Genomic DNA, 21,696 nt, shown 5'->3' on the forward strand with positions numbered 1-21,696 from the left:
ATTAAAACTGAAAAAAAAAATATTAAAAAAAATTTAAGAAAAATAAACTAATATGTTTTTAAAATATTGTTCTAAAAAACAAAGTAAAACTACAAAAAAAAATTTTAACTAAAATTTTGTACAAATAAACTAATATTTTTATAAAATAATTTTCTGAAACAAAAAATAAAACTGTAAAAAGAATTATTAAAAAAAAATTTAATAAAAATAAACTACTATTTTTTTAAAATACTTTTCTGAAAGACAAAATAAAACTATAAAAAAATTATTAAACTAAAATTTAATAGAAATAAACTAATATTTTTTTAATATATTTCTTTGTTGCCGTAAGCCATAAAAATTAAGAAAAATAATTTCAAATTAAAAAAATATATAAATTTATAAAAAATTTTTAACAAAAAAAAATATGAAAAATACATATTAAACTGAATTCATGGTAGGTTTTCAGTTGAAACATATCAACTCAGCTTTTTCGTACTCCTTTCAATTCTCCGCATTTATAGCCTTTTAATAATTAGGTTTTTTAACTGATAATTAATTTTTTAGTTTTACAGGCTTTTGTTGCTTTTTCTCCAAGTGTGTACTTTTCAACTGAAAGTGCTTTCACGTTTAAGCACGAGTTCAACTGTATTTTAATAAATTTTTTATACTAACTTCCTTTTGTTGTTATTATTTGTTACTACTTTTTTCTATTGTTATGTGTGTGTTTGTATTAATTTACCTTCTTATTAGCATGGTGTTATTGTTAAATGTGTTTATCGTGCTATTTTTTGAATTCACGCATAATCTCATTATCATTATAAACGTTTCTCCTTATACATGGCATGCCATTTGAACACTATTCCGCCATGCAGTTGGGCCCGTTTAGTAAGATATTGTGTTGTTTTCTTTTTAATTAAATGTACTTTAATATCTAGATTTTGTCTCCCCATTTTTACTAAAATCTATTTAATTTACTTTTACTTTTACTTTTAAACATATAAATACTGTTTTTTTTACTATATTCTGCTTATTTTATTTATTTTTTATTATTTTTTGCTTTTGGTTTACGTGTGACCTATTTAAAACCATTAGTTTTTCATATTTTGCTGCTTACATATGTACTTGTTTGTAATTATATTCAAACACTATTTCAATTACGTCATAATACACTAGTGCCGAACACAAGCAGACAGCGCCGGTCTTGGCTGCCTGCGGCTCTTGCGTCCATTACATGCTAAAACTATTTACAGTGTCTGCCAGTTTTGTGAAATCAATTTCAACACATACATATGCACCTCCTTATTAATTGCATTCGTTTGTTTATATATAAATATGCTTTTACGTTTTCATCATAATCATCATTTTTGCTTCATATTATTCAATTATTCATTACTTCAATTGCGCTAAGTTCACCTAAAGGTAAGTTTTACGTTTACATTTTCATTGTTTTGCGTTAATTAGTTGGTTTTACACTTTTGCTTTTAATCATTTTCGTAATACAAGTTTGTCTAATTAAATGTTCCTCTGCTATGCGAATTTGCTTAATTAAGTTTGTGTTAGTGATTTGTTAGTATGAAGGAGACTTTTAGTTTTTTTTTGTTTGCTTCTTGTTTTGCTATTATAATTCACCGCTCATATTTCTATTATGATGCAACATTTTTCCCATAGATGGTGCAGTTGTGTTTGAGAGGCGCAGCAAAGGTGCAAAAATCGTGATAAAAGTTGAAATGAATAGAAACACCATATGAGTCGGTTAAGACCACCGATTACCAAAGCCGCCAGCCTCTCAGCACACAAGCTTAGTTATCCAAACTTTGTTTCTACATTTTCTACGATTTTTGTTTTTGCTGTGTAAAAAAGAAGAAGTTTTCAATTTTTGTAATTTCCACAAATGTATAATTTTTTCATTTATTTATTTTTGTTTTTGTATTTTTACTTATTCAAATAGTACAACTTTTCAGCCCAGGTTTTATAATTAATTAAAGTTAAGTATGCATGTATGCGTGTTGTTCACTTTCACATATTTGATGGAACGAAAACAGTCTTTGGGTATTCATTTTACTTTAAATTTAAATTTTCATTCATTTTGTTTTTTTTTGTTTATTATGATATATTTAATTATACGCTTTAATTGATATAATTACGTCTACATAAAAAGTAAAGTAATAATTAATTAATTTTAATGCATACACACATTTTCACTTACGCTCAACATTAACTCATTTCGCCTAATTTGCCTTTTTTGTTGATTTTCTTAATTTCTTGTAAACATACAGTTAGTTACATATACAACATGTATATATAAGGGTGTCTTTGAGTGTGTGTTTGTGGGTACATTTTGTGTCTTTTGGCCTGAAAGTGCTGCGTGTGAAGAGTTGAAAGCATTAATAATAACTAGTTGTAATAAGCACGACCTACAAGAAAGTCTCTCACAAAGTAGTAATTAGGAAAATATTGCCGCCTTCAATTAGCCTGCACGGTGTTCAATATTTTTGAGTGCTGCTCTCTTTAAAACTTTTACTAGTGAAAATAATTCGAGCCAAGAAATTTTGCGTATGCTTTAAGTGGTATTACACCTATGAAATTATGCCAGTATATTTGAGTTATACCACTTTGTGATACACTATGTTACGGTCTCCTGTCGAAGCAGTGAAACCACTCAATCGAGTAGCAAGATCCGCAACAGCTAAAACCACTATTCGATTAACCAGCACACATGTTTTATGCCAGTTGCTTGTTCGAATCGGTATGTCTTTGCTAAAAATTGCACTACTACTCACAAGTCTCAAGTATGTTCGATTATGCCACTACATGTTTTATGCCATTTGCTTGTTCGATTCGCTATTCCTGGTTGAAAAATGTCGAAAATCGTAATACTAAAAACAATTCTTAAGCATATTGAATTATGCCACTTTATATGATTTATACCAGTTGCTTGTTCGATTCGCTATACTCGAAGGTTTGCCAGCAAAGTAAAGTGTAGGCACATAAAATAAACCAATATGAATTATCGCTAATTGTAAAGGAAAATTTGCTATAATTGAAATAGTCGAAAATTTTTAATCCAACCTAATATCAAGTGCGCCTGAGAAACTTATGGCTGGCAGTATTCTTTTTCGAAAACGCAGAATGAAATATAATAAGGACTGACAACTCAAGAATTGACTTCATTAGAAATTAGAAAGCTGCAACTTCACCGCCAGCGAACATAATAAAATTTATACAAAAATCAATTTGTATTTTTTCTTTACTAGTGTGCCGATAGTTGCGCTCAAAACATAGTTTTGAACTCTAGAAATATTTAATTTCCCTAAAATCGAGATATTTCAACAAGATACTATTTTTTCATCAATGTTTGCTCAACAGTCACTTTATAATATATGTATACATACAATAACTTGTACATATGTTTTAACACACAATGCAAAATTTAACTCAATTCTGGCCTATAACTGCTTGTCGTTGCGTTGAATTGATCCTTTAGTTGTGGTTTCTTGTTAAAAATGCTATAACTACTAAATATGTATGCGTGCAATATCACCTCTTTGACTATAGCAATTTGTTATATATCTCACATCCCCTTCAGCTTCTACTTTTGAAGCGTTGAGGTGCAATCTGCAACCATACTTGCCTCACCGGTGTTGCATAATTGCGTGCTCTGCACCCACGTACACTGTGTAACTTTTAACTAAATCTAAATTTTAAGTATACGCCTTAAATAGTTGTATTATAATAGTAATAAATAATATCAAAAAGGAAATGTACAGTACTTATAAAACTATGATGAGTATTTAATTTCATGTGTTTTTGTTTTTTTTTTTTCGTCTACAGTTTCCGTATGTGTTTTGTATGTATGTGTTTGTTTTTTTGTTTTATCTCCTTACATTTAAATACTTTGGTTTCATTAACATTTATATTCGTGCCCGCAAGTTTAACAGCTTAGTATTGCGACTCGGCCCGCTTGCCCCTTATGAAAGAACCTTGCTAGGCTGAAAATATTTTTGTCTTTAGTTTACCTTTCTTAACTTGCTCTCTGCCTAAATTTAGCGTACAGTAGTAGTCTTATATAAAATTAGTATGGGGATGAGTATTTTTTTACAAATGCCATTTTTGTCGCCGTTAATTTAATTTTCCATAGTTTGCTGGTTTTCGTTTTCGCGAGCTCCTTTCAATCTCCTCTACATCAGATTTTCATTTTCACTTCTATCTTTGGTTGCACTACACTATTTTATATTTAATTTAATTTAGTTTCCATTTAAATCTTTGCTCTTTATTTTTTACTTCTTGGTCCTTATATTCATCTTCATTTTCACGTTCATCTTTATCATTATCTCTGTTTGGTTTTCCATATTCTTAAGTGTACTTCGCTTCTTCTGCCGTACTTATGGAGCTTTTTTCCGTTTTGTGTCCTTTGTGTTTTTACAATCCTAATTCGGGGTGTGCAGCTGCAGCGTTCACTTCGTCGCCGTACATGTTGGCCAGTTTGCCGAAGCGCGGCCCCCACGAGCCCAAGTAATCATACTCGTGCGCCTCATCATCAGTGCCTGCAGTAAGTAGTGGAAATAATGTAAAATAATTTATTAGCGGGTAAAGCAAGTGCAATTTTTCTGCTACAATATAATGCCCAGTAGAATACCTCACGCAGATATATAGTACATATGTATATTACATAAAAAGGTATGTAAAGGAGTATGTCTACTTGTATAAAGCAAACACTGACACCCACAACAAATAGTTTACCTACAGAAAGGTTACATTTTCTTGCTACACATACATTTTTATTAATATATTTTTATCTGCAAGACGGCCTCAAATAGCAATATCGCTCCTATCAAAGTTACAGGAAGGAAATTTGACGACAATGAAGGGAAAACGATGATCCTGAAGAAGTTCTGCTGACAACGCGGATGCACCTTTTTTCCGAGGGACTGCCGGAAATGGCGTCGTAATAACTGCCATTTTGATATTTTTTTTTGAAAATTTTACAAAATGTTTATTAAATATGAGTCTTTTAAATAAAAAAAAATTTCATTAAAATATTTAATTTTTTATATGTAAACAAAATTATTGAAAAAAGGCCGTTTTTTGCCCAAGGAAACCCATGTAACCCCTTAAGTTATAACAAATCGTAATACAATTTTTTCTACGAAAGTGGAATATCGGATATTCAAATTTTGAAAGCAACCCTTATCAATGAATAAATATTCAAACGTTGCGTCAGTGAAGAGTTTTAATTTTGAGTTATGCAAACATAAAGGATCACAGAATATATTCTTCAAATTTTTACATCATCACACGATGGAAATGTTGCTGTATTGTGTGCAAAATTTATTATGATATAAATATTAGGGTGGGTCTAAAAAATTCGAATATTTTTTTTCGCTCGGTAGCCTGAAAAATTGGTTTATAGACACTTCTAAAACAGGCTCTCCGAATATGAGCTCTTAATTCTAACGAGAAGGTCCTCCGTCTAACGGTTTTTTATTTCTTCTTATTATCAGTCAAAAAAAGTGTAGCTCGATTCCAACTACTTGAAAAAATATTTCGTTTAATAGGTTTTATAGCAATTGAATGCTCTAGAACAGGTGCATCTACGGTTTTTTCGTAAAGTTCCGTTTCAAATATATTAACGCTTGAATTTTGACTATTTTAAGACAAATTTGTTTTTTTCTTTTGAATTTTTAGTTAAAGAAAAAACATAATTTTAAATTGCAACGCTCGAAGTCTTGTAGGAAATTTTCAGCTCTACAAAAATGGGCTACATAATTTCCGGATTCAATCAGCGAAAAAACAAAAATTATTAAAAATATATAAAAAGATAAGGAATAAGTGGTAATTTTTATAGAGCAGGGAATTTCCTACAAAACTAGATTTTTTCGCATTTATAATAATGTTTTTCGTTAAGTTATAAAATGCATAAGAACTTTTTTTCTTTTAAATAATCATATTAAACCGTTAATATCTCTTAAACGGTGAGGTTTACGGAAAATTGGTGTGGATTATGTTTAAAAAGTTTTCAATTTCCTACAAATTTCACAAAACGAAATATTTTTTGAAGTACTTGGAGAAGAGATAAAAACTTTTCTAACTGATAATAAGAAAAAACGAAATAAACCATTGGAAGAAGGAACTTTCCTAAAGGGCCTTTCTTCGAGATGTCTATCAACCAGTTTCGAGAGCTCGAAACAGTAAAATAACATACGTTTTTTTATCCATTATATATTCAGTAACTGTAAACGCCAAGCGAGTACTACTTCCTTCAGATCATATAACCCCATAATATGGTATTGTAAAAGAATTTCTTAAAGAGAAGTATCGCTAGTTTCGAATTTTCGAAAACCGATGTCAAATCTAAACAAAGGTAATTAATATAAACAGTTCACAAACTGAAGTTTTCAATTTAACACTAAACAAAGGATTAAGGGTACACTCCAATATTGGTTCCACTTAAGAAAACTTAATTTATGAGTGCCAAAAAGTTCAACAGACCTTTCGAGTAAAAACGATTTTTTATAATCCGATTTAATCGATCAAAATACCTTCGTAAGATAAACTCGCGTATTTGACGAGATATCTTTGAATTATTGGTCAAGACAACGGTACACGAAGAAATTGTTCAGATCGGAATAGTAGAGGGGACGGTCTAATCGAAGAAGCGTGGAGATCCCTGATCACCAAAAGTGGGGAAAATAACAATCGTTTAAATTTTCTTGACACCAAAATTTATTTTCATTTATTTTCCTACGCAAAATCTCTATGTGTCCATTTTATTTAAACCTGGTCTGCATACTTAAGTGGGTACATCAATAAAACAATCGGAATATAATATATATTTCTATTGTGTATTAATTTTTGTGTTTTTATTGGTTTTCTTAAAACTACTTAAATCTGTTTGCTCACTTTTACACCCAATATTCAGCAGTATTGGAGCGCAGTCCTGTAATTTTAAAATGGAAAACATATTTTGAACATGAATTATGCAAATGGATTGCCAAACTAAATGAACTATATATGAACTAGCTAGCTAACAGTCTGTAACTATATATTTAAATAGAAAGTTAAATTATACACCTTATGTAAAGGAGATAGCAAATTGGTACCATCTCTATGAAATAGTTCTTTGTAATTGTGTCTGGTTACTACTGTGTATCCCAATTATTAATTAAGTATTTATATATGTAAGTACTTATAGTTCGGGGCTTTAGCGGTTAGTGGATTGGATGGTTGGAAATCAAGCTTACTTTCTGTTCTTGTATATTTGGCTAATCTAAATCAAAGTATACATTTAAGTTCGTCTATAGTTTCAGTTGAGATAAGTTTGTATATCATACTCGTATACTATATATTTCGAGAATATTTCATAACTCTAGGCTAACTAATAAACCGGAAATTGGCTCAATACTTCATATATCTGTTTAAAATGCAATAAATAATTTAAATTTGAAAGTTTGACACAACGGTTCTCAGAGGCATAAGTGTTCTGATCAATTTATAAAAAATATATGTTGAACATAAGATAGCGATTTTTATTTGTTCTCAACGAAATAAACGCTATGTAGCAGATGGAAATTGTTCGGATCTTAATCTTCTCGCATTTCTGTAAAACCTAGTTGAATGTTACAGTGATAGTCACTATGTTGCCTTGGGTATTATGAATAATCTATGCATTATTGCAATAAATAAGAATTTAATAGCGTCAAGTCAGATATATGATCCTTTATATTTTCCTATCCTAACTTCGAAAGAGAAATACTATATGTCCAATCTAACATTGAAAGCGAAGCTTAACAAATAAGATATAGGCACCTTTATAGAAGCAGATGAGCCAGTAAATCATACGACAAAACTTTTCAATTCACCTGGGTAACTGGGAACTCCACGACCTACATAGAAATTGAAATTTGGTGTTAAATTATATATTGTAGAAGGCTATGAGCCAAGAATTTTCGACTAAACTTCCAACAAAAAGTTAATGGGAATTGCTGTAAGAAGGAATAAAAATAAGAGAACTTTTCTAAGTTACGGCCTTTCAATTTAACTGAATATTGTTATACATTGTGACAATAAAGCACCCAGAATTTGCAATTAAACTCCCCTGGTAAATGATATTTCAAAATGTATATTGCTAAGTTGGTAGGACTGTCCATAATTACTACGCCAAATATAATATGAGCGCTGATTCAGCTTTATCAAAAACATTAAGCTACGAGTGGTACAAAGACTTCAAAGACGATCGAGAGGTCGTTGGAGACATGCCTAGTTTTAGACAACCTTCGACTCTTCAACCGATGACAATATTAAGAAAGTGAAAAAAGGTTACTTGAAAAACGTCAATCAAATGTTAGCGAGATGGCGTCTGAATGATTTGATGTATATTTTGGGTATGAAACGCGTTCTTGCTCGACCTGTCCCGATAAAGCTGAATTTTTTTCAAATAGAGTACCGTAAATAGGTCTCTTTGGACCTATTTTACCACATTTATAGAGAATATTATAATTGCCGACAAGACATGGGTTTATGAGTTTGACATGCAAACAATTCAAAAATCATCGGAATACTTGTAGAACCTGTTTTCAGTCGATCGAAGAGATAAAACAAAATTCTCTGTATGAGCTCAAGGCCATCTCAAAAAGTGTTTATGAAAAGTGTTTCGAGGACGGAAAAAATGGTTGGCATAGGTGTATTGAATCTGGTGGGGATTACTTTGAAGGCGCCAAAATAAGTATTGATGATTATTATTTACAATTTCCGGATACTTTTTTGTCACGTTCCCAACCCGAACTAGTGGCAATTTAAGGTATTGTTTAGTTCACATTTAGAATTGTCTAGATTGCCTAAAAGCATGAACATTTTTGTTGAGAATTCTTTAGAATGTAACGTACTTTCCTAACCAATACATTTATAATAAAAATACATATATTTGCTTTAAAATTTCTTCATTCGATATAATTTGAAAACTTTTGAAAGAGTCTATTTCGCTTTAATCTCAAAAACAAAAATTTTGTATTTTTACCTACATATAAGTATGTATATATGGTAATATGTTGCACTGGCATTAAGTTCTAATCTGATCTATTAGCTAATGAATTAAATGAGTTCTAATGGAGCGAATATTGGGTGCAAAAGCATAAAAGTGCTGCCTTATATATAAGAATATATTAAAATATGTATGTATTAGTGTATAGAAAACAAAAATAAATATACACTAAACGATGGGAAGTTACGAACTGTTGTAAGCATATTTATGTGTGTTTTTAGTTGTAATTTATTTAGTAATTCACTGAAGTACTCACCAGAGGCCAGCGAACTCAGCGAACCGGCTGTGCTGCCGCCACCTTCATAAGCATAGTTGCGTAAGTCATCGAAGGGCGGTGCATTTGGGTCACCATCGGCACGCTTTTTGTGCTCCTCAATGAACATGCCCACGTTTGGCTCCTGGCCGGGCATTAGCGTCATCACCGGATCTGCAACGTTGCGAACATAAAGAAAACGAGCAGGAAATGGAGCAATGGAAATAAAATTAGTACGAGTTTCAGATGAGTAAGAAGAAAAATTTGTAAGCTTGCAGGCAGCTTGCGCGGAGAACTTCGCCGGCATACTGTTATTCAACATATTTTAGTGCGTTACTGGAGAAAAATGTCTGTGTCACTACATTTTTTAGATTGTTCACTGGCAGAGCGGGAGCTGAGGGCGTCATCAGTGTTTGGCGCAGCTCCACAACGCAAAGCAAAGCTGAAGTGCAAATTCATGTTGCTTACAATTTTAATGCTGTCGCAAGCGTACTTGCATACAAAGATTATGAGGTGGAAGATGGACGGACGGATGGTTTATTTTGCCGAGGTGGGAACTTGCAGAGTTTGCTTTAAGATTGTTGAAGAGACTTTACTTGCCAACTTATGGCGTGCCACTAAGTGATTATTAAACATTTAAAGAATGTAATTAGAAATGTAATCGTAAGTAATTAGAAAAAATATAAAAGCATTGCGGTTAGAATTTGTCTATAAAATGAAACTAAAATTTTTGTTATGTTAATTTTAAACATCATGAAAGTTGCCTAAGCTCGGTTATGGGCGTTAAAATTAAATAAAAAATATTTTTTAAATACTTTCTATTAATAGTCATTACTATATTGATAATATGGGTAGCTGCTTTAATTTTGTAGCCTCAAATGCAACTTTAATTAACACCAAACAGCCGCAACTATAAGCTTCTATCATAAAATGGAATTTTACAATCAGAACTGCTGCCTGGTAACTCTCGAAAAATCCCATTCAAAGTAAAAAATATGCTTTAAGCTTAATAATTAATGTTTGCACAAACTTTTGCATATACGAGTACATAAATAGCAAATGTGTGCTCAACAGTATTTCAGTATTTGCACCAAAATGGCTAATAATCAATATCCATTACGCGCAGCCGCCCCTGCACAGCTATGTAAACGCTCATTCATTTGCCACTTATGGATTAAAAATTACGATTTGCTAAAATAAACGGTAAATTATTACAGATATTTGTACTTACACATTATTGGCATTTTCATGGCCGCCAGCTCGGGTGGCATTGGCCCGCCGATTGGTATTTGCAGCGGTGTAATATCGAATGCAGTCATGTCGTCCTCGCCACCGCCCTCGTCATCATAGTTGATAATATTCTCTCGCACGTCATCATCCGGGCCAGGGTATTTAATATGCGCCTCACGACGCCGATTATAAACAACGAACACAAGCACGAGAACTAAACGTGGTAGCAAAAGAGTGGTGGGGGTGCGTACGCATGAAACGTTGGAAATGGATGTAGGATTGGGGGGGGTAAGTGTATGTAAACATTAGTTTTTTCACACAATAGAAAGCTTAGTGCATAATTTATGAGCATACATATATATATACACAGGGTATATAATGCACACATATTTGTGGAATTAATAATTTTCAAATGCAATATCCAGCGTTTCGCGGCAATAAGCGGCGGTACTTATCGCGCGCCAACTTAGACTATACAACGAGCCAATGTTGTTAATATGCTGCTGTTAGTTTTAAAATTGTCTGTACGCAATGGAAATTCATATGTTGTCACAACAACGCCACCGCCTCAGTAAGTAGGTACTTAAAAACTCAAAATGGATAATTTCACATACAATAATTATGAAAGTAATACTACTTTTTAACTACCGACTACTCTTAAATACACATGCATTACTACGCTTTACGGCTTGTTGAGAGTGTGCGTGTGTGTGGGTGTGAAAAGTGGTTGTTTTAAATAATAACGCTGCATATATGCGCAGACTCGTTTGGCTATAAACAAATATATTAGTCAGCAAAAATATTAAAATAATAAAATTCATAAATGCATACACGCATACACGCAAACGAACATACACACACAAATACTTGCACGAACATATGTAAGTATAGTAAGTTAAATGTGCTTGCGCAGCACACGCATACCTTCAACGCTCTTCCGGTAAAAGACTAACTACAGCTTCCATAACTTAACCAAATTTACCGCGAACAAATACTGGATAAAATAAATATAAATTTCTATGTAACATGTGTGTGTGTGTGTGTGTGTTTGTAAATTACAAATTGTGCTCCCTCCCATGCACACACATACATATGTGCATAAAAGTGAAATGCAACGGTTTTGTGGTACGGGCGCGCCAACACGCTGTCAGCCACACGCGCAACATTAATTACTTGCAACAAGCGTGTATAGAACTCAAAATGGTAGATATACATATGTAGAAGTATGTGTGTATGTATCTAAGCCAAACATGCTGCAGCGGGGGTTTGCCACGCTTAGTACGAATGGTACCGTTACAAAATGCGCTTACAACCGGCAATGAATTAAACTAACAATGTTGCAGTATCATTGTTGCACGTTAGCGCGCAAAACAGCCCCTGCTGCAAATTCGCAAGTGGCAGAGCAGCATTTCATTTGTAAATTCGCAGCACTCTTAAGCGCCTTGCCACTTTGCCACTTTGAAATTTTAATATTTCAACTCGAAAACACTTGATTGTGAAACCCCAAAGTACACGTGTGTGAAAATTAAGATAAAAACATATACATACATATGTATTATATTTTCCATTGATACCGTGAGTAAGCTTCAATGCGAGTTTGCGCTTACATGCGTGAAGTAATTAATATTCGTTTTATTTATGTTTTCTCAAATTTAAAGGACGCACAGCTACTTAATCAATCTGTCAGCGCTGCTACACGGCTTCAGCAGTCTCGTACAAATATACAATTAACATTATTATTATTTCAATTATGATATAATTGTGTGTGTTTTTAGTAAAGGCATTGAGCTGAGTTGAGTTATGGCATTGCCTTCTACCTTTCCATCCTGCTAATGCCTGACGTGCTTTTATAAAGCTTTCAAAATTTATTATTCCGGGTATATTTGTGAAAATTACCTATAAAAGCAACAACAAAGTCGAGTTATCGAGTTGAGTTCATACAGGAGCCTATGATCATAATCGCCATCTTCAAAGCTACCAAGTTTCGTTTTGTGTATTTTAGACCGCAGGTACTATTGTGAATGGCTCAAATGACAAAATATGGTCAAATATGACAATTTAAATGTTTTTATACACTGAACATGTTTTAATACCCAGATTTTTGATAAACACTGACACCTCTTTTGATAATCTTATTTCCGAATTAAGAATTTGGTGAAGTATTTTTAGGGGCAGCAACGAGCGAATAAGGTTATTTGGGACACGATAATGATTATTTGACTATATATGATTGGTAATATTACTCAAGATAAAAACGGATAAGTTCGGATAAGAGCGGATAAGCTTAAATAAGTTAAAAGTCAATAAAACTCGAGGAAAACGCAAAAATAAAAGGACATTAAGTAATTACGATATCATCAGAAGTACTTGGAATACTGTTATCGAGACTGGATAAAGCTATTTGGGATGGGTAGCGTGGTTTAATGATTATTTGACTAGATATGATAGATTCAGCCACTCAGGATAAAAACGGATAAGTTAGGATAATACCGGATAAGAGCGGGTAAGCTAAAATAAGTTAGAAGTCAATAAAACGGAAGAATGCCGTAAAAGTAAAAGGACATTGAGTGATAACGAAGCATATGCGAGGTGTCATCAGCAGATATTGAAATTGAGCATCTAGTATGGTTTTTTTTTATTCGCCACTCTCAAATATTTGGCGAATCGAAGACAGCTAATATTTAATTTTGGGAATATTTAAAAGTAATGCATTTTGTTTTTGCGTATTTGCTAATTGTACTGGTTAATAGCTTCAAGTAATTAAAACTCTAATAAAGTTTGTCATATCCTTTTGTAACAAATTATGTGCTAGGCGGTGACTTTATCCAATGATAATGTTCGTGACACTTCTTTAAAGCTTAATTGATGTATCATATGCATTACTGATAATAGCTCGGGAGTATAAAAAAATCTTCATCAATATCTCAGCTCTTATTACCCATTCCACAAAATATAAACAAACGTAAAAAGTCTGAATGGTGAGATATAATCCTTATTATCTTGTTTTAATAACTTTTTACAACCTAGAAACTTCTGTAGTGTGAACCCTCAACTAAAAGATAGCACTCAACTTTAGTGTTGCGTAGTTATTCTCAGTTCCGAGATGTTCGAACTGGCCCAAGCTCACGCATTTTGCGCTGTAAGGACTCACAATTACGCTGAACTGGAAACTTTGAAATCTTTGCCCCCAGCACTATTGAGTGCCATTTATGCACACTCATTACAGTCTAAGAATCATGTGCTTACTGCTGTAGTGCAAAAATTGTAAAAACTCGTGAATGTAAAAGAGAATTAATTAAAATTAATTGAAACTGCAATACAAGAGCAGAGCAAAGGTGCATGATAATTTCAACTTTTCAGCCCAGAGCTGACTACATTTAATGCGTACATAATTCCACCAGTGCAGGTTAAGTTACAACTAGTACCAAACTCAGGCGTAATAGTCCGCTGACTGTCCCTTTCACATTCCCTAAACTGACTTTGTGGAATGCTGCCGAGTTGATAGTGCTTGGACGGATATAAATCCAGTTTCGTAGGCTCGACTCTCATGGAGACGGATAAGTGGTAGTTTTATGTGGTGATGAGTTATGAGATGTACTAGATTCATACTATTTAAAAATAAACACATTACTATACGTCTTCACATGGGTGTAACCATTGTTATTTCTAAGAAATTTTTTGACTTTTACTTTGGACAGGTCTTTAGTGTTTTTACTTAAGAAAATTGCTGTTTTCTCGGTGATGACGTTTTACGTAATGTAATCATCAGATTTCGTTAAGAAATACTAGTTCACGTCAGACACTGTTACATCGAGTTATGGATAAAAACAAACAATGTTTATATTCTGGATTGAAAATATATTCCGCCATTAAAAATTAAATTCAAGCTCTTTTATTTCAGTACTTAATTGCATGAAGTCGTTGCACTGAATTAGGATCATTTAAAAACTGGTGTAGATTTAGGTTTTATCGGACTAGTATATTTGCAGAGCAATTTGCAAAGCAAATACACTGGGTTATACGCCGATGTATGTATGTCTACATATGTATGCATATCCATACATTAATAACTGTGTGAATTACAGCGAACACTTCAGAGTCAAGAGCCTGTAACTTATACGGTTCAATGAAAGTGCTCATCACTCGAATGGCATGTATGAAATTTTAATTTTCAATTCACCGGTTGCCCAATGGCCACTCATTGGCTGCGCTGGGTATTTGTGTTAATGAGTTGTAAATACGGCAAAAAGGTTTCACAATTATGGCACAATTTTCGATGAATTATAACATTTCTGTTCTTTAATATAACATTTAATTACAAAGTGAGATTTTTTTAATGTTAATATTTTAAGCTTTTTATAAACGTGTCTAACAAGCGATGTAGTGCCGAATTCAATGGACCTTTTGAATAGACTTTCAGTTGTAAACTACTATTTGTAGAACGCCATGACACAAACGAGAGATTCAAAAGTGCAAAAATATATTGTATTGAAGGTCTATGTAGGTTGCTTTTTATATTTCGGGATTTAGCGACCCTAGTGTTACGATCTGCAATACACAACTGTAACTTAAAGTTCAACATTTTTTATGTTAAACAAACTCAAAATATTTTGACATTTGAACGTTATTTGTGTTGCTTACAGTAACTTTAAAAATTCATCTCGATCGAAAAATAGAATAAAACCGCGCGGGATTAATTTTCACAGCTTTCGACGTGGAATATCTCAGCAAACAAAGAATCGATGGACTTAATTCAGTTTTGGGCAATGAAGCTCCATTAAGTGTTTATTGATAGTATGGTGAATCCAATCGAGATCGTAGAGCATTCTAAGACGAATTTCTTGAAGGTCGTGCAAAATCAGTTCAGGTTCCGAACTCTATTGTGATAGTATGCTATTGCAAGATCGCTATGTGACCTATGGTGAGACAACTATGAGCATTAATGGGACTAACATACATTGAACATTTCATTGTAGAAAAATTTTTTCCTCGTTGGTTCGCACACAATTTGTGAATCGCTCAAAAAAGCTGTTGTCGATAGAGAGAAACGTCAAAGAATACTCTAACGGTGGTTAGAAATAGTCAACTGTATGGGTGTTTCAAAATTGTTTAAGGCCTTTCCAGGCAAATGGTTACTGTTTTTTTTAGAAAAACTGAATATTTCGCAACCATACGACTAGAAAAATACAGAGCAGTAAGTTTTGTTTGGTTTGCAAACATTTGTTTCCTGTTGTCTTTCCAGAAATCAGGGAAACCAACCACCGAAAATGGATCACTCTTCGCCACGACAATGCGAGCTTTCAGACATCGCCTGAATCAACTCCATTTTTGAGCATTCAAAATATCGAATTCAGAAGACTCCACCATGCAATCTTGATTTGACTTAATAATGGCTTCTTTTTATTCTCGTACGTAAAAAATAAACTACGAAGTCAAGCTTTTCGACACCAGAAGAGGCGATACGTTCAAAAGACATGTTTCGGAGATTCCACAAACAAAGTGACAAAAGTGCTTTGAGAACTGGTTTAAACGTATGCAAAGGTGTATAGATTTTAATGGAGAATATTTTGAGAAACAATAAAGCTATTTTCTATAATTAAAATTTGTTTTATTTTTCTAATCCCGCAATGTAAAAGGCAACCTACGTATAACAACTCTATATGCTTTTCGGTCGGCAATACACGCCCTTGTAAGGCGCGGTGCTCGATTAAAAACTAGTTTTAGTAAATTATATGTATGTAATTGTATTTAAATACGCATATGGGATTTCGTCGTGGCTTTGTGCCGGTTAATGGCCGTGTATTATAATATTGTGGTTATGTGGTTGAACGCGTTCATTTAATGCGCTTTGTGGCTAAGGGCTGTCGCTGTTCAATTGTGAATATAAATGTAGTGTAATTTAAAATTTATATATTTACGAAATTAAATTTAAACGTTAGGCATTAGGGGTTTAAATATTTGCTATGTACATTTTTGTATTATTAATTAATATTATTGTTAGTATAAATAAATATTTAAATTTAATTGTTTAATTATAGTTTTAGTTATTTAATAAAGTGCAACTTCAATTAATAATTATTATATATTCGCGGACATTTTAAATAAAAAAGTAATACAAAAACTACAAGTGCTGCTCAACAAATAAAATAAATAAATAAATATTTGCTTATATGTAATGCTAAATAATTCAAAACATTCACGCCAAACTCGGTTAGTTCCACTCACACATCTTACCTCTTCAACTTTCAACGCTTTACGATTTGCATTTTATATGTGTGTATTTTACTATTTGTTTTTGTTTTTTGTTTTTACTTACGAATTAGTGTACTAGTGCAGAGTACTAGCGCTATTATGAAATCACGTGATGGCGTTAACACGCCGGACGCCAGTAATTCCAGTTCGCAATTCATGCCGGTGAAGCCCATCGGACAGTGGCACTCATATTTCTTTGGTGGATTGTGATCGCGACAACGACCACCATTCCGGCACGGAAATTGCAAACACTCATTGTCGTTGACACATTGACTGCCCGAAATTTTGTAACCAGCCGGACACCTAGGTTTATATATTGTTGGTTGGTTGGTTTGTTTGGAGAGGATAACATGAAGGAGAAAATTTTTGTAATTCTTTGTTTGTGTGTAAATTTGTTAACGTGTATGTATGTTTTGTATAAATATATCTACTATTTTTAATATATATACTATGTGTGGCTATGTACTTGCTTGGCAGCATGTGCGTAAGTTGTGTGTATGGTATGTGTGTGTTAAAAACCATAGAAGAAATTAATTAGAAGTTTATGGAGAGATGAACGCGTTTCGGTGCTAACAACTGCAAAAGGAGTTTTTTGCAGTGTTTGTGCGGCTAAAGAATTGTTTTCGTTTATTTTTGTATTCATTCTAATTCCAGAAATTGCTTTTACATTTAAAACATACATATTTGTGAAGTTAAATTTCCAGCAATGTAGGTCAATAAATTAATATAATTGTAAGTTGGGAACTGTCTAAAAAAAGTTGAAGGCGTATACTTTATTATATATAGTTAATGTAGTATATAGTATACCATTTAACTCGTTGAATATTTTTAACACTTGAAAGGCTAAAATAACCTCAGTTTTTTTTTAGTATTTCCCAAATATATTCAGTGTGTGTCTATGTCACACGAATAAACAGAGTCTCCTAAAACTAATGCAATACTTAAATGTTTCGCTATTTCAATTAATCTTCACAGTTGATGATGTGTTGATACTATTCCGACGATATTTTATATGAAATATTTGAACTGCGCACCCCAAGCTTTCATAAGTTTTAAAATGTTGTTCAATAATGAAAACATGTTGCTTTATCTTGTAATGCTCACTTTTACTATGCCTAAACTGTCCAAGCAATTATAATAACAAAGTTGAGTTGCGAGCTAAATTCGATCCAAGAAAATGATGAGATATCTTTACGAAGTTTGCCATAAATTATTGCCCAAGGCAACGAAATAAGCTCCGAAAAAATTGTTCACATCGGACTACTATAGCATATAACTGTCATACAATCTGAGTGATCAAAATAAAGTTCTTTTTTCAAACCTTTTGAATTTGTGAAGGGTTGTATATAATATTATAGAACAGGGTCGAATGAAAGAATATTAAGTGTGCTCTGCCCAATACACGCAATCTATGCCAAACTACCATGGTATAAGACTCATCACCATCGCATATAAGGTCTTATCGAGCGTACTGTGTGAAAGATTAAAGACCATCGACAACAAACTGATTGGACCTTATCAGTGTGGCTTCAGTCCTGAAAAATCAACAACTGAGCAGATATTCGCCATGCGCCGAATCTTGGAACATACCCGTAAAAAAACGAACGACACACATCATCTCTTCGTCAATTTCAAAGTTGCTTTTGGCAGCACGAAATGGAGCCGCCCTTAAGCCGCTATGTGTGAATTTGGTATCATCACAAAACTAATTCGGCTGTGTAAACTGACGTAGAGCAATACCAAAAGCTCCATGAGCATCGGGAAGGACTGCTCCGAGCCGTTTAATAACAAACGAGGTTTCAGACAATTCGACTGTCTATCGTGCGACTTCTTCTATCTACTCTTAGAGAAAATAATTCGAGCTGCAGAGCTGAATAGCGAATGTACGAGTACAATCTTCTATAAGAGTCCACAGCTGCTGACGTAAACCGATGATATTGATATCATTGGCCTCAACGTCCGCGCCGTTAATTCTGTTTTCTCCAGACTGGATAAGGTATTGAAGCAAATGGGTCTAGTAGTGTATGAGGGGAAGACGAAATATCTCTTGTCATCTAACAAACAGTCGTCGCACTTGCGACTTGACTCCCACGTCACTGTTGACAGTCATAACTTCGAAGTCGTATATAATTTTGTCTACCTTGGAACCACTATTAACAGCAACAACAAGCTAAGCCTAGAAATGCAACGCAGAATAACTGTTGCCAACAGGTGCTACTTCGGACTGAGTGGGCAATTGAGAAGTAAAGAAATATTCTGCGGAAGATTCATGGTCCTTTGCGCATTGGTAACGGCGAATAGCGCAGTCGACGGAACGATGAGCTGTACGAGGTATACGGCGACATTGACATAGTTCAGCGAATTAAGAGACAGAGGCTACGCTGGATAGGTCATGCCATCTATATAGATGACAACACTTCAGCTCTGAGAGTATTTGGTGCAGTACCTGCTGGAGGAAGCTGGCGCGTAGTTGTAAGTTCGGCTATAACCGAAGTTACGGATTTTCTTCGTTTGTATAGAAATCGTATATAGGGTCTATCGTATATATGGTATATTATTATCCCGCTGAACTAATAAATATATTACTTGACTGGAGGCGACAAATGCCTGCACCAAAAAATCAGCGGAACGCGTCTAAACAAATTCGTGCGTCCGTATGTATAATGTTCTTTACTGCTTTTTCGGTGGCGCAAGCTAGTATAATCTGTTCGATTCGTAGTTCTCTAACGTTTGCCGTATAGAAGTTAACTTATATTAGCGTAATAGTACTCTAAGGCTTCAAATATTGGTTTTCTCATGAACTTCTATATTTTATGGAAAACAATTCTTGGCTATTAAATCTTTTTTTTAATATATAAAAGATTTCGTTGTCGGCACTAGAATGTTTGAATTTCTTAAATACATCCAACACTTCTACTTTTTTTGTTGACAAACCAGTAAAGTATTAACCTACTATTTCTACTACTACTTTTTACTCTCACAAATCCTTCTTTAACTTGCTCACCACATACAAATAAGTGCGTCAATATGTAGATATATTTATTAAAATATCAAGGTCTATATACTAGGCATGTGAGCGGCTGTAAAAACTTAGCTGCTGCTGCGGCGTTACAATGCTCCCTGCTGTGTGGTTATAAATAACGTAAACTTAACAGTTTACTCTGAGGAAGCTGAGAAAAAAAGATGTATGTATGTATATAAAAACTAAAACTTTTACTTTATTCCCTATCAACCATAACTGACCAAAACTATGCGCGAATTTTCTTAGAGCTCAAGCTTTCCGCTTCCACGGCAGACTGCGCGCTGCTGTTTGGTTGAACACATGCCTACGCACATTTCTGGCACCATATTTCATGCCAACTATACTTTATGCCCTTATTTTATAAATTTCTTTTGCATTTATTTTCGCGCCAAGGCAACCGAATTTTTCGTTTATTTGTTACCATATTTTTGTATATTTTTTGCGAGAAAATATTTCAAAAAGTTTAGCTTCAAATTCCCTCTTCTATGAGCGTTTCCATTTTCTACTTTATTTACAGTTGCCAGTAAAACGATTCGCATCTATTTTATTTAAGAAGAAACTGATATTTTTCCACCAAACCGAAAAAGTCTCAAGCTCAGAATGGAACTTTCAAAAAACACAGCAAATGTATACACACGTTGCTGCCACACAATAACGGCAATGGATAGTAATGGAGAGGAGACTCAGAAAACGCCACACAGCGCAGGCAAACACATAGCTACTAAATCGGCGCATAAGCAACTGGCAGCGAGAAATCACAGTGTATGAGCTGGTGACTCCATTGGCAATGCATCCTTCGCTTGCAACTGACAGGCCGGCTTTGGTGATGGTACGACATGTCGTGTGCAGTGGATTTGTTAACTTTACGTAGAATTTCATGGCGCTTAAAGCAACAGCAGCCAGCCAAATTGTTTGTTTGATAGACGAAGCTATTTGGTTACCTGAATCGCGCAGGCAAACACTTGCCACACATACAGACACACAGTCGTACACGCACGTGTGTCGCAAAAGTTGTCTAAAAGTGAATATGCGCACTTATTGGTGCGATATCAGCGCTCAAGTACGGATTTGGAAAAGCATTCAAGTCATATGTGCGAGTGTGCATGTGTGTGTGGATATGGGGCAACATGACAACACCATAAATTATTCAAAATGCTGCAACATGCCGTGAAATATAGATATTTTGTTGTGAAAATATTTCCGTATAAATATTCTCTAAATGCTACTATCCACATATACCCACACACATATTACATAACACACTTGCACATAGTCGTAGATAACCGAATTGGAAGCAAATGCGTTCGTACAAGTCTGCAAAAGTTGGCCCGATTGCACATACTTGAAGAAGAGATTTGAAGAAAGCGATTGGTCGCATTATTCGGGTACTGCGAAGCGTGGTTTTAAGGCGCTCACTTGGGAGTTTGACGCTCAAAGAAAGTTCTTTGCCGCTGCTTTGATGGGGGAATTAGGAAAGTTGAATTTATTTTCACATCGCAAGCGCCAGTTGTGGCAAAGTACTTAAGCGCTTATGCAGTAGTGGCGCGACAATGCTTTTTAAATGCACGAGAAATGTCTGAAAAGCAGTGATTCCAAATGAATATACTAGAAATTTTGACATTAAATATTTTCCATTCGCGTTTCTGGCAAATAAATTTATTCAGTTGTGAATAATGCCTTCAATGATAACGTCGCAAAGCTTAAAAAAATGTAATTTCTTAAGGCTTAAGATGAGGAGAGTCACACTCTGTGTTTATACTCCTCACTATAGTCTCTGTCAGTCTCAGCCATATACTTAGTCCTGCCATAAGTTCCGTTACAAGTTTTAGTAGTACATGTTTTAATCAAGTAATATTTAATAAAACAATATTATAATAAATGAGCGATGCTAAACATTTTTTTCGAAATGGTTACCCATTG

The 21,696-nt window shown here is 33.8% G+C and overlaps 1 protein-coding gene across 5 annotated transcripts in view; it reads right to left on the reverse strand.

Moving 5' to 3' along the window:
- Window positions 1-672: 672 nt before the first annotated feature.
- LOC120767234 (neural-cadherin) overlaps window positions 673-21,696 on the reverse strand; it is a 204,758-nt gene continuing 183,734 nt past the window's right edge. For 3 of the 5 annotated variants that reach the window (XM_040093068.1, XM_040093066.1, XM_040093063.1), the window contains 3 exons: window positions 10,504-10,716; window positions 9,276-9,446; window positions 673-4,526 (listed from right to left, as the gene is read on the reverse strand). In XM_040093068.1, the coding sequence (XP_039949002.1) occupies window positions 4,402-4,526; window positions 9,276-9,446; window positions 10,504-10,716 (509 nt within the window). In that variant the 3' untranslated portion in view covers window positions 673-4,401. Of the gene's footprint in view, window positions 4,527-9,275; window positions 9,447-10,503; window positions 10,717-16,818; window positions 17,058-21,696 lie in introns of all 5 variants that reach the window. The other 2 variants (XM_040093067.1, XM_040093065.1) reach the window with 1 other exon arrangement.

This window comes from Bactrocera tryoni, chromosome 2 (assembly GCF_016617805.1).
Source record: "Bactrocera tryoni isolate S06 chromosome 2, CSIRO_BtryS06_freeze2, whole genome shotgun sequence".
In the NCBI taxonomy this organism is placed as follows: domain Eukaryota; kingdom Metazoa; phylum Arthropoda; class Insecta; order Diptera; family Tephritidae; genus Bactrocera; species Bactrocera tryoni.